Source organism: Scyliorhinus canicula, chromosome 24 (assembly GCF_902713615.1).
Source record: "Scyliorhinus canicula chromosome 24, sScyCan1.1, whole genome shotgun sequence".
Classification (NCBI taxonomy): Eukaryota; Metazoa; Chordata; class Chondrichthyes; order Carcharhiniformes; family Scyliorhinidae; genus Scyliorhinus; species Scyliorhinus canicula.
The window spans coordinates 23695410-23709213 of record NC_052169.1 but is presented as its reverse complement, the minus strand read 5'-3'; the positions used below and the strand labels follow the sequence as shown (position 1 = coordinate 23709213).

The window sequence follows — 13804 nt, the reverse complement described above, 5'->3', positions numbered from 1 at the left end:
ATTTCCAAGTCGGGGTGGTGAGTGACTTGGAAGGGGACCTCCAGGCGGTGGGGTTTCCAGGTACCTGCTGCCTTGTCCTTCTCGATGGTACTGGTTGTAAGTTTGGACGCTATTAAAGATTATTTGGCGCTCCCTGTATTTGAAATCTAGCATTCCCTCATGGTGAGTGGGCAGCACGGTAGCATTGTGGATAGCACAATTGCTTCACAGCTCCAGGGTCCCAGGTTCGATTCCCGGCTTGGGTTACTGTCTGTGCGGAGTCTGCACGTTCTCCCCGTGTGTGCGTGGGTGCTCCGGTTTCCTCCCACTGTCCAAAGATGTGCAGGTTAGGTGGATTGGGCGTGATAAATTGCCCTTGGTGTCCAAAATTGCCCTTAGTGTTGGGTGGGGTTACTGGGTTATGGGGATAGGGTGGAGGTGTGGGCTTGGGTAGGGTGCTCTTTCAAAGAGCCGGTGCAGACTCGATGGGCCGAATGGCCTCCTTCTGCACTGCAAGTTCTATGTAACATCTATGAGTGATCTCATGAGAAATGGCTGCTTTCGAAGTTCCTGGAGCTCCGCTTGAACATTTTTCACCAGGTTTGAGTCATGAGTTCTGGCTGAGCTTCATTTACTCACAGACAACTCCGATTTTAAATCCATTCCATCTAGTTCAGCGCAGACTCGAAGCCGCTCTCTCATTACTTTTTTCTGCTGTTGATAGGGGCTGGTTTAGCTGACTCGGCTAAATCGCTGGCTTTTAAAGCAGACCAAGCAGGTCAGCAGCACGGTTCGATTCCCGTACCAGCCTCCCCGGATAGGCGCCGGAATGTGGCGACTAGGGGCTTTTCACAGTAACTTGATTGAAGCCTACTCGTGACAATAAGCGATTTTCATTTTCATTGGTTGTGGGAGAATGAACTTTTCTGTAGATGCTTTCTGAGATTTGATCTTATGATATGCTGGGGAAAATATGTATTGCTTGTTTGCTGTACATGTCCTTATTGCTCGCCAAGCCATGCATGCTAACTCCGTCTTGTCCACACCAATATCAGCTCGGGGTTTAAATGCCATTTCTTTGTTTTCAAAGGAAATAAGATGGTGAAAGTTGTCTTCCTTGACTCGCCCCTGCCAAAGAAAAACCTGACTGTGAGAGAGAAGAACCTGTTGTTTTACCAAGTTCCTCTAGATCTGTTGATGACCAAAAAATATTACGTCGCTGTTTCAAGCATGACACTGGACAAACCTGAAAAATGTGACATCTTCGCAGAGAAAGTAAGATTTTGTAATAAGACCACAAGACTTAGGAGCAGAATTAGGCCACTCGGCCCATCGGGTCTGCTCCGCCATTCAATCATGGCTGATATTTTCTCATCCCCATTCTCCTGCCTTCTCCCCATAACCACCGATCCCCTTATTAATCAAGAACCTATCTACCTCAGTCTTAAAAACATTCAGTGAATTGGCCTCCACAGTCTTCTGCGGCAAAGAGTTCCACAGATTCACCACCCTCTGAAGAAATTCCTCCTCATCTCTGTTTTAAAGGATCGTCCCTTTAGTCTGAGATTGTGTCCTCTGGTTCTAGTTTTTCCTACAAGTGGAAACATCTTCTCTACGTCCACTCTATCCAGGCCTCGCAGTATCCTGTAAGTTTCAGTAAGATCCCCCTCATCCTAAACTTCAACGAGTACAGATCCAGAGCCATCAACCATTCCTCACGCAAGCTTTATAGAATCATAGAATCCCTACAGTGCAGAAGGGGGCCATTCGGTCCATCGAGTCTACACTGACCCTCCGAAAGAATAGCCTACCTAGGCCCACTCCCCCTACCCCTGTATCTCTGTAACCCCATCAAACTGTGGACGTAAAGGGGCAATTTAGCATGGCCAATCCACCTAACCTGCACAGCTTTGGACTGTGGGAGGAAACTGGAGCACCCGGAGGAAACCCACGCAGACACGGGGAGAATGTGCAGACTCCACACAGACAGTCACCCGAGGCCGGAATCGAATCCGGGTCCCTGGCGCCGTGAGGCAGCAGTGTTTACCACCGTGCCTTCTATTTGCAACTCGGCATGTCTCGAAATGCAAACAGTTACAGATGGTTGTGGCTCTATTACAATCACTCTGCCTTCAGACACTGACATCATGTCCAGATCAGCTAATGACAGGAAAACCGTACAGTTATTTTTGCAGCACAGTGGAAGACCAGTTGGTCCTCGGTATCTGGTCCGACTCTTTGCTCCCATGCTCCATTTCCCCAGCCCTTTCCCTCCCCTTTGAACATTTAGCAAATCCCTTTTTGGAAGTTAGGACTGAACCTGCATCCTCCACCCTTTAAGGCAGAGTATCCCAGACAGTATTAATTACTAATCTCGCATCCTAGCCTTGTGCAGTTGCCTGCTGTCACTATCAATTTATTCATTGCATAAGAAATAGGAGCAGGAGTCGACCACTCGGCCCGTCGAGCCTACACCGCTGTTCAGGGCTATCATGGCTGATCTTGGGGTTTCGAGTCCACTTTAACCTATCCGCTCTCCATTGCCCTAATTCCTCGATACCAGTCGATCTCAAAATATTCAACGATGGAGCTTCCACAACTCTGAGGTAGAGAATTCCAAGATTCATGGCCGTTTGAGGAACACCCTTTAATAAACGTCAATTGTTATTTTGTTATATGGTGGACACCATAGCATCTTGCGCAGAAATTTCCTTCACCTTTTATACTGAAAGTTGCCATTTCACTGTTCTTGTGCAGGCATCAAGGAAATTCTGGGTCATGGTTAGTGGTCAGGCATTGTGCAATATGTAAAATGTTGTGCCCTGTCTCTGCTATATATCCAGTATTCTGCTAGATTATAGAACCATCGAATCCCTTCAGTGCAGAAGGAGGCCATTCGGCCCATCGAGCCTATGCCGACCCTCTCCCTATCCCTACAAGGCCCACCTAAACTTTTGCACACTGGGGGCAATTTATCATGACCAATCCACCTAACCGGCACATCTTTGGACTTGTGGGAGGAAACCCACGCAGACAGGGGGAGAACGGACAAACTCTACACACTCACCCAGTAACCCTGGAGCTGTGAGGCCGCAGTGCTAACCACTGTGCCACCATGCCGCATTATGTAATGCTTTGCAGTGTTATTTGAAAGCAAGGTCTGCTGTTGGTCCCCCGTTCTCCACACGCCACAGGATGGAAACTGGGGCTGTTTAGCACAGGGCTAAATCGCTGGCTTTGAAAGCAGACCAAGGCAGGCCAGCAGCGCGGGTTCAATTCCCGTACCAGCCTCCCCGAACAGGCGCCGGAATGTGGCGACTAGGGGCTTTTCACAGTAACTTCATTTGAAGCCTACTTGTGACAATAAACGATTTTCATTTCATTTTCAAATGTCTTCACAACGATTCCTGCTTCACGTAACCTCCTCGCGCCGGTGCAGTTGCATGAGATTACTTTCTTTAGCTGAAGGATTTTATTTCTTCACCGGTCCCGAGTCTGGGTCCCTCAGTTGGAGCAATCCTGAGGCAATGGCTGGGCATTTCTTTGCGAGTGTCTCATCATTTGCTTTAGTTGTTTTTAAATTTCATATAACAAATAGGAGATAAGTTTGAGAGAATTTATAGGGCGGAAACAGACCATTTTACCCAACCGCTGGTGGTGTTGTTCCAAACAAGCCTCCTCTCACCCTCTCTTCATCTCACACTATCAGCATATCCTTGTATCCCTTTCTTCCTTGTGTATTCCCAAAATTCTTGGGAGCACCACCACCTGGAGGTTCCCCTCCGAGCCACTCGCCATCCCAACTTGGAAATACTGTATATATATATTTTTTAATTTAGAGTGCCCAATTAATTATTTTCAGTTAAGGGGCTATTTAGTGTGGCCAATCCACCTAACCTGCACATCTTTGGGTTGTGGGGGCGAAACCCACGCAAACACGGGGAGAATGTGCAAACTCCATACGGACAGTGACCCAGAGCCGGGATTGAACCTGCCGTGAGGCTGCAGTAACCCCACCTAAACCTTTTTGGTCACTAAGGGCAATTTATCATGGCCAATCTACCCAACCCGCACATCTTTGAACTGTGGGAGGAAACCGGAGCACCCGGAGGAAACCCACACGCACACGGGGAGAACGTGCAGACTCTGCACAAACAGTGGCACAAGCTGGCAATCGATCCCGGATCCCTGGCGCTGTGAAGCAACTGTGCTACCATGTCCCCCTGTTGCTGGGCTCGTAAACTGGAAGCTCGAACAAATCGGTGTCATGAGTTCAAAACCTTCCACAGCGGCTGAGGGAATTTAAATTCAGTTCATTGAATAAATCCTGATGAAAGAAACCTGGTCTCGGTGATGCTGGCATTCAACTACTGGATGGTTAGAAAATAAATTCATCCAGTTCACTAATGTCCTTTCGTAAAGAATCCTTCCTGGGCCTGGCCAACATGTGACTCCAGGTCCGCAGCAATGTCGCTGACCCTTAGCTGCCCTCTGTAATGGCTGGCAAGGTGACTCATCACCATCTTGTCGAGAATACTTAGTGATGGGCAGTAAGTGTTGGGCTTGTGAGCAGCACCCTCAAGCCATGAGGGAATTTTTAAAAACATATGACCCCTGGTTTTGTACTCCATCGAAGTGGGCATGTCCTGTGCACATAAGTGCAATTAAACCCCTTCATAATCTTAAACAATCTTCACTAAATTACTTCTTTAATCTATATCTGTGCCCAGATAAAGGAGCTCCAGCTCATTCAGCCATTGACTAGTTAAACTGCTTCAGTGGCGATAGTTGAGGGATTAAGTATTGGATAATGTTGGGGAGGCAGGTGGCACAGTGGTTAGCACTGTTGCCTCACAGCGCCAGGGACCCGGGGTCGATTCTGACCTCAGGTGACCGTCTATGTGGAGTTTGCACGTTCTCCCCGTGTCTGCGTGGGTTTCCTCCAGGTGCTCCGGTTTCCTCCCACAGTCCAAAGATGTGCAGCTCAGGTGGATTAGCCATGATAAATTGCCCTTTAAGTGTCCATCGGTTAGGTGGGATAATGGGGATCAACCAGATGTGTGACCTATGTAGGGAGATCTCCGAGAGGGTCGGTGCAGACTCGATGGGCCAAATGGCCTCCTTCTGCACTAGAGGGATTCTAAGACACTTTAGAGAACAGCCCTGCACGAGGTATTCCACGTGGCACAGTGACATGTTCCAGTAGGATGAAACATCTGTTTGGTGTTTGTTTATAAATTAAAAGATTGTCTTTTTCATGAAGTCAGTGTATGTGCTAATTGTGTAAGTTGTTCCCAGTAATAGTGCCTGTTTTCCTCCCGTTAAATATAGGACTTCCATTCCTGTGAGCACCAAAGAAATCTCAGCACGCATGAAAGCAAAGACTTTGATCTTGCTGCTGACTTTAGTGAACTGGAGACATTTGGATCAATTAGTCAAGGATCGGGAAACCAAAAGAGTGCGGATGCTCGTAAACGTGCCTCGTTTTCCAGTCCGCCCCCAAGGTGTCCTGCAAGAGTGGACGATGGGAAGGAGGTCGTTACTGAGGAGAAATCAAATTCCTTGGAGATAACCAAAAATATCATGCAGGAGAAACGGCTCAGCTTCAGCCAGTCGAAAGACGACCAGGGCGGTGGATCGACCGCCGAAGAGACTACTGATTGTGAGGGAGGGTGCAAGTCAGATCAACAGGAGACTGACTCCAAGGAAAAGGGAAGCGGTGAAGGAGGCAGCGATACATTGCTGGACACAGATTCGGACAAAGTGGCCTTCGTTAAGGAGTTGGTTCCAAAAAAGGCTGCCAACGTGGTTGACAGCGATTCTGATGGCGAGCGACTGGTGATTGACACAAGTGACATGGAAAGCACCGTGAAATCAGTCCCGAGCGATTCGGGATCCGCCCGGGGTCCCAAAGACGATATCCCAGACACCCCTCGATCGCCATCTCCTGAACCAGTCGCGCCCCAGCAGCCGAGCACAAAACCATCTGTCCCAAGGCGAAAAAGAAAGGCGGCTAAACCCCTCTCGGAGGAGCTTGACCCGGTCGGGCAGATTCTGAAAATGCAGTGCAAGCTGTTAAAGCAAAGTTGCAAACGTCCGGTGGGTCGGCTGCAAATCACCCAACAACAAAAGTCTCCATGCGTCAACCCAACTGACGAGCAATTGGCACACGGCAGTGATCCCTCTGCCAAGCACAGTGCCACTTCATTCAGGAATGTACCCGGCTCTTGGCACACGCCACCCCAGAACACGAAACGTAAGAACAGCAATGTCCTTTGTGTTAAAACTATTTCTTGGAGTTAATCTTTAAAGTATTACATTTAATGTAGCATTGAGGAGGAAGAGGAACTTCACAACGTTAATGCTATCTGCCGATTGACAATTTCTAGTGACCCTGCTCTCTCAGAACAGGAAAAGCAGTTTGTTAAAACCCTGTTGAGATCTTGTGTTGTACATGAGGAGTCCAGAGACTGGATCTTGGCGTACAAGTACACAGGACCCGAAAGGCAGCACTTCCAAGAAGACAAAGTTGTTAGGAAAGCATATGGAATACTGTCCTTCATTGGTGTAGAATATAAAAGTAAGGATATAATGTTGGAATTGTATAAAACACTGGTGAGGCCACAACTGGAGTATTGTGGGAAGTTCTGGCCACCTATTACAGGAAGGAGTTATTGCTCTGGAGAGAGGGCAGAGGAGGTTTATAAGAATGTTGCCAGGGCTGGAAAAGTGTAGCTACGAAGAGAAATTGGATAGATCCTTTGGAACAAAGAAGGCTGAGGGTTGACTTGATTGAGGTGTACAAAATTATGAGGGATGTGGTAGAACAAAGAACAAAGAAAAGTACAGCACAGGAACAGGCCCTTTGCCCTCCAAGCCTGTGCCGACCATGCTGCCCGACTAAACTAAAATATTCTACACTTCCTGGGTCCGTATCCCTCTATCCCCATCCTATTCATGTATTTGTCAAGATGCCCCTTAAATGTCACTATCGTCCCTGCTTCCACCACCACCTCCGGCAGCGAGTTCCAGGCACCCACTGCACTCTGTGTAAAAAAAAAAAACAAACTTGCCTCGTACATCTCCTCTAAAACTTACCCCTCGCACCTTAAACCTATGCCACCCCAGTAATTGATCCCTCTACCCTGGGAAAAAGCCTCTGATTATCTACTCTGTCTATGCCCCTCATAATTTTGTAGACCGCTGTTAGGTCGCCCCTCAATCTCCGTTGTTCCAGTGAAAACAAACCAAGTTTATTCAACCGCTCCTCATAGCTAATGCCCTCCATACCAGGCAACATCCTGGTAAATCTCTTCTGCACCCTCCCTAAAGCTCCACATCCTTCTGGTAGTGTGGCGACCAGAATTGAACACTATACCCCAAGTGTGGCCTAACTAAGGTTCTATACAGCTGCAACATGACTTGCCAATTCTTATACTCAATGCCCCGGCCAATGAAGGCAAGCATGCCGTATGCCTTCTTGACTACCTTCCCCACCTGCGTTGCCCCTTTCAGTGACCTGTGTATCTGTACACCTAGATATCTCTGACTGTCAATACTCTTGAGGGTTCTACCATTCACTGTATATTCCCTACCTGTATTAGACCTTCCAAAATGCATTACCTCACATTTGTCCGGATTAAACTTCATCTACCATCTCTCCGCCCACGTCTCCAAACAATCTAAATCCTGCTGTATCCTCTGACAGTCCTCATCGCTGTCTGCAATTCCACCAACCTTTGTGTTGTCTGCAAACTTACTAATCAGACCAGTTACAGTTTCCTCCAAATCATTTATATATACTACGAACAGCAAAGGTCCCAGCACTGACCCCTGCTGAACACCACTAGTCACAGCCCTCCAATCAGAAAAGCACCCTTCCATTGCTACTCTTTGCCTTCTATTACCTAGCCAGTTCTGTATCCATCTTGTCAGCTCACCCCTGATCCCGGTGGACTTCACCTTTTGTACAGTCTGCCATGAGGGACCTTGTCAAAGACCTTACTGAAGTCCACATAGACAACATCCACTGCCCTACTTGTATCAATCATCTCTTCGAAAAACTCTTATCAAGTTAGTAAAATACGACCTCCCCTTCACAAAACCATGCTGCCTCTCACTAAGACGTCAATTTGCTTCCAAATGGGAGTAGATCTGTCTTATAAGAACATAAGAACTAGGAGCAGGAGTAGGCCATCTGGCCCCTCGAGCCTGCTCGCCCATTCAATGAGATCATGGCTGATCTTTTGTGGACTCAGCTCCACTTTCCGGCCTGACACCATAATCCTAATCCCGTTATTCTTCAAAAAACTATCTATCTTTACCTTAAAAACATTAATGAAGGAGCCTCAACTGCTTCACTGGGCAGGAATTCCATAGGATTCACAACCCTTTGGGTGAAGAAGTTCCTCCTAAACTCAGTCCTAAATCTACTTCCCTTATTTTGAGGCTATGTCCCCTAGTTCTGCTTTCACCCACCAGTGGAAACAACCTGCCCGCCATCTATCCTGTCTATTCACTTCATAATTTTAATGTTTCTATAAGATTCCCCCCCCTCATCCTTCTAAATTCCAACGAGTACAGTCCAGTCTACTCCACCCCTTCAGCTCTGGGATTAACCTAGTGAATCTCCTCTGCACACCCTCCAGCGCCAGTACGTCCTTTCTCATGTAGGGAGACCAAAACTGAACACAATACTCCAGGTGTGGCCTCAGTAACACCTTATACAAATTGCAACATAACCTCCTAGTCTTAAACTCCATCCCTCTAGCAATGAAGGACAAAATTCCATTTGCCTTCTAATCAACTGTTGCACCTGTAAACCAACTTTCTGTGACTCATGCACTAGCACACCCAGGTCTCTCTGCACAGCGGCATGCTTTAATATTTTATCGTTTTTAATAATAATCCCGTTTGCTGTTATTCATACCAAAATGGATAACCTCACATTTGCCAACATTGTATTCCATCTGCCAGACCCTAGCCCATTCACTTAATCTATCCAAATCCCTCTCCAGACTTCTAGTATCCTCTGCACTTTTTGCTTTACCACTCATCTTAGAGTCATCTGCAAACTTGGACACATGCCCTGGTCCCCAACTCCAAATCATCTATGAAATGTGAACAATTGTGGGCCCAAACACGGATCCCTGAGGACACCACTAGCTACTGCTTGCCAACCAGAGAAACACCCATTAATCCCCACTCTTGCTTTCTATTAATTAACCAAATCCCTGATCCATGCTACTACTTTACCCTAATGCCATGCATCTTTATCTTATGCAGCAACCTTTTGTGTGTCACCTGTCAAAGGCTTTCTGGAATCCAGATATACCAAATCCATTGGCTCCCCGTTATCTACTGCACTGTAATGTCCTGAAAAATTCATCTAAATTAGTAGGCACGACCCTGCCCTTTATGAACCCAGCTGCGTCTGCCCATGGGACCATTTCTATCCAGATGCCTCGCTATTGTCTTCCTTGATGATAGATTCCAGCATCGCCCTACTACCGATGTTAAGCTCATGGTCTATAATTTCCTGCTCTGCCTACCTCCTTTTTTAAACAGTGGTGTCACGTTTGCTAATTTCCAGTCTACCGGGACCACCCCAGAGCCTAGTGAATTTTGGTAAATCATCATTAGTGCATCTGTAATTTCCCTAGCCATCTCTTTTAGCACTCTGGGATGCATTCCATCAGGGCCAGGAGACTTGTCTACCTTTAGCCCCATTAGCTTTCCCATCACTACCTCCTTAGTGATAACAATCCTCTTAAGGTCCTCACCTGTCATAGCCTCACTTCTATCAGCGCTGGTATGTTACTTGTGTCTTCCACTGTGAAGACCGACCCAAAAACCTGTTCAGTTCCTCAGCCATTTGCTCATCTCCCATTATTAAAACTCCCTTCTCATCCTCTGAAGACCAATATTTACCTTAGCCACTCTTTTTTGTTTTATATATTTGTAAAAACTTTTACTGTCTTTTTATATTCTGAGCAAGTTTACTCTCATACTCTATCTTACTCTTCTTTATAGCTTTTTTAGTAGTTTCCTATTGCCCCCTAAAGATTTCCCAGTCCTCTAGTCTCCCACCAAGCTTTGCCACTTTATATGCTTTTTTCTTCAATTTGATACTCTCCCTTATTTCCTTATCCACGGTCGATTTTCCCTCTTTCTACTGCCCTTCCTTTTTGTTGGTTAAAACCTTTGCTGAGCACTGTGAAAAATCGCTTGGAATGTTCTCCACTGTTCCTCAACTGTTCCACCATAAAGTCTTTGCTCCCAGTCTACCTTAGCTAGTTCTTCTCTCATCCCATTGAAATCTCCTTTGTTTAAACACAAAACAGTAGTATTTGATTTTACTTTCTCACCCTCCATCTGTATTTAAATTCCACCATATTGTGATCGCTCCTTCCGAGAGGATCCCTAACTATGAGATTATGAATCAATCCTGTCTCATTACACAGGACAAGATCTAGGAATTTGAATCCCTCCCTCTTGCACCATCTCTCGAGCCACGCATTCATCCTATCTATCCAACATTCCTGCTCTGACTAGCTCGTGGCACTGGCAGCAATCCTGAGATTACTACCTTTGAGGTCCTACTTTTTAGTTTAACTCCTAACTCCCTGAATTCCGCTTGTAGGACCTCATCCTGTTTTTTAACTATATCGTTGGTGCCTATGTGCACCACGACAGGGCTGTTCACCCTCCCCGCCCAGAATGTCCTGCAGCCGCTCCGAGACATCCTTGACCCTTGCACAGGGGCAACATAGCATCCTGGAGTCTGGATTGTCCACAGACCCACCTGTCTATTCCCCTTATGATCGAGTCCCCTATCACTATAGCCCTGCCATTTTTCTTCCTGCCCTGCTGTGCAGCAGAGCCAGCCAGTGTGCCATGAACCTTGCTGCTGCCTTCCCCTAGTGAGCCATCTCCCCCAACAGTATTCAAAGCGGTATATCTGTTTTGCAGGGAGATGACCGCAGGGGACACCTGCATGCTTCCTACTCTTGCTCTGTCTTTTGGTCACCCATTCGCTATCTCCCTCAGTAACTTTCACCTGCGGTGTGACCAACGCTAAACGTGCTATCCACGACCTCCTCAGCATCGCGGATGCTCCAAAGTGAGTCATCCGCAGCTCAGAGCCGTCAAGCGGTCTAACAGGAGCTGCAACTGAACACACTTCTTGCACGTGAAGAGCCAGGGACAGTGGACATGTCCCTGAGCTCCCACATCGCACACGAGGAGGACTCGAAGAATTCTCTCCAGTAATTTCCCTACCACTGACGTAAAGCTCACAGCCTGTAGTTGCTTGGATTATCCTTGCTATCCTTCTTAAACAAAGGACACCATTGGCTGTTCTCCAGTCCTCCAGGGCATCACCTGAAGACAGTGAGAATCCAAAGTTTTCTGTCAAGGCCTCAGCAATTTCCTCTCTAGCCTCCTTCAGTATTCTGGGGTAGATCCATCAGGCCTTGGGGACTTATCTACCTTAATTTTTCAAGACGCCCAACACCTCGTCCTTTTGGATCTCAAGTGACCGAGGCTATAGAAATAGAACATAGAACAGTACAGCACAGAACAGGCCCTTCGGCCCTCAATGTTGTGCGAGCCATGATCACCTACTCAAACCCACGTATCCACCCTATACCCGTAACCCAACAACCCCCCCTTAACCTTACTTTTATTAGGACACTACGGGCAATTTAGCATGGCCAATCCACCTAACCCGCACATCTTTGGACTGTGGGAGGAAACCGGAGCACCCGGAGGAAACCACGCACACAGGGGGAGGACGTGCAGACTCCACACAGACAGTGACCCAGCGGGAACGAACCTGGGACCCTGGAGCTGTGAAGCATTTATGCTAACCACCATGCTACCCTGCTGCCTATCTGCACACCCTTCTCCAGACTCAACATCCACAAGTGGATAGCACTGTGGCTTCAAAGCGCCAGGCTCCCAAGTTCGATTCCCCACTGGGTCACTGTCTGTGCGGAGTATGCACGTTGTCCCCGTGTCTGCGTGGGATTCCTCCGGGTGCTCCGGTTTTCTCCCACAGTCCAAAGACATGCAGGTTAGGTGGATTGGCCATGCTAAATTGCCCTCAGAATCCAAAATGGTTACGAGGGGCGATTGGGTTACGGGGATAGGGTGGCAGTGAGGGCTTAAGTGGCTCGGTGCAGACTCGGGGGCTGAATGGCCTCCTTCTGCACTGTATGTTCTATGTTAATTCCTCCACTTTGGTGAATACTGATGCAAAGCATTCATTAGTACCTCGCGCATTTCCTCTGGCTCCACACATAGATTCCCTTGCCTGTCCTTCAGTGGGCCAACCCTTTCCCTGGCTACCCTCCTTTCTTTTTATGTACATGTAAAAAGCAACGGGCAGCACGGTAGCATAGTGGTTAGCATAAATGCTTCACAGCTCCAGGGTCCCAGGTTCGGTTCCCGGCTGGGTCACTGTCTGTGCGGAGTCTGCAAGTCCTCCACGTGTGTGCGTGGGTTTCCTCTGGGTGCTCCGGTTTCCTCCCACAGTCCAAAGATGTGCGGGTTAGGTGGATTGGCCATGCTAAATTGCCCGTAGTGTCCTAAAAAGTAAGGTTAAGGGGGGGGGTTGTTGGGTTACGGGTATAGGGTGGATACGTGGGTTTGAGTAGGGTGATCGTTGCTCGGCACAACATCGAGGGCCGAAGGGCCTGTTCTGTGTTGTACTGTTCTATGTTCTATGTTCTAAGCCGTGGGATTTTCCTTAACCTTATTTGCCAATGAGTTTTCGTGACCCCTTCTAGCCCTCCTGACTCCTTGCTTAAGTTCCTTCCTACTTTCCTTATATTCCACACAGGCTTCGTCTGTTTCCAGCCTTCTAGCCCTGTCAAATGCCTCATTTTTCTTTTTTATGAGGCCTACAATATCTCTCGTTATCCAAGGTTCCTGAAATTTGCCGTATTTATCCTTCTTCCTCACAAGAACATGCCGGTCCTGAATTCCTTTCAACTGTCATTTGAAAGCCTCCCACGTGTCAGATGTTGATTTACCCTCAAACATCCGCCCCCAATCTAGATTCTTCAGTTCCTGCCTAATATTGTTATAATTAGCCTTACCCCAATTTAGCACATTCACCCCAGGACCACTCTTATCCTTGTCCACCAGCACTTTAAAACTTACTGAATTGTGGTCACTGTTCCCGAAATGCTCCCCTACTGAAACTTCTTCCACCTGGCCAGGCTCATTCCCCAATACCAGGTCCAGTACAGCCCCTTCCCTAGTTGGACTATCAACAAATTGTTTTAAGAAGCCCTCCTGGATGCTCCTTACAAACTGCCCCGTCCAAGCCCCTAGCACTAAGTGAGTCCTAGTCAATATTGGGGAAGTTAAAGTCTCCCATCACAACAACTCTGTTTTTACTCGTTTCCAAAATCTGTCTACCTATCTGCTCCTCTATCTCCCACTGGCTGATGGGAGGCCTGTAATAAACCCACAACATTGTGACTGCATCCTTCTTATTCCTGATCTCTACCCATATAGCCTCGCTGCCCTCTGAGGTGTCCTCCCGTAGTACAGCTGTGATATTCTCCCTGACCAGTAGCGCAACTCCGCCACCCCTTTTACATCCCCCTCTATCCCGCCTGAAACATCTAAATCCTGGAACGTTTAGCTGCCAATCCTTCCTTCCCTCAACCAGGTCTCTGTAATGGCAACAACATCATAGTTCCAAATTCTAATCCAAGCTTTTAATGTTCATCTGCCTTACCCGTTATACTTGTTGCATTAAAATGTATGCACTTCAGGACACCAGACCCGCTGTTTTCAGCAACATCTCCCT

The 13804-nt window shown here is 47.5% G+C and overlaps 1 protein-coding gene across 1 annotated transcript in view; it reads left to right on the top strand.

Annotated features, from left to right (window-relative positions):
• LOC119956839 (little elongation complex subunit 2-like) overlaps positions 1 to 6486 on the top strand; it is a 32938-nt gene extending 26452 nt beyond the window's left edge. Inside the window, exons 8-9 of the mRNA XM_038784319.1 lie at positions 1070 to 1254; positions 5311 to 6486. Of these exons, the coding sequence (XP_038640247.1) occupies positions 1070 to 1254; positions 5311 to 6282 (1157 nt within the window). The 3' untranslated portion in view covers positions 6283 to 6486. The remainder of the gene's footprint in view (positions 1 to 1069; positions 1255 to 5310) is intronic.
• The last annotated feature ends 7318 nt before the right edge of the window (positions 6487 to 13804 follow it).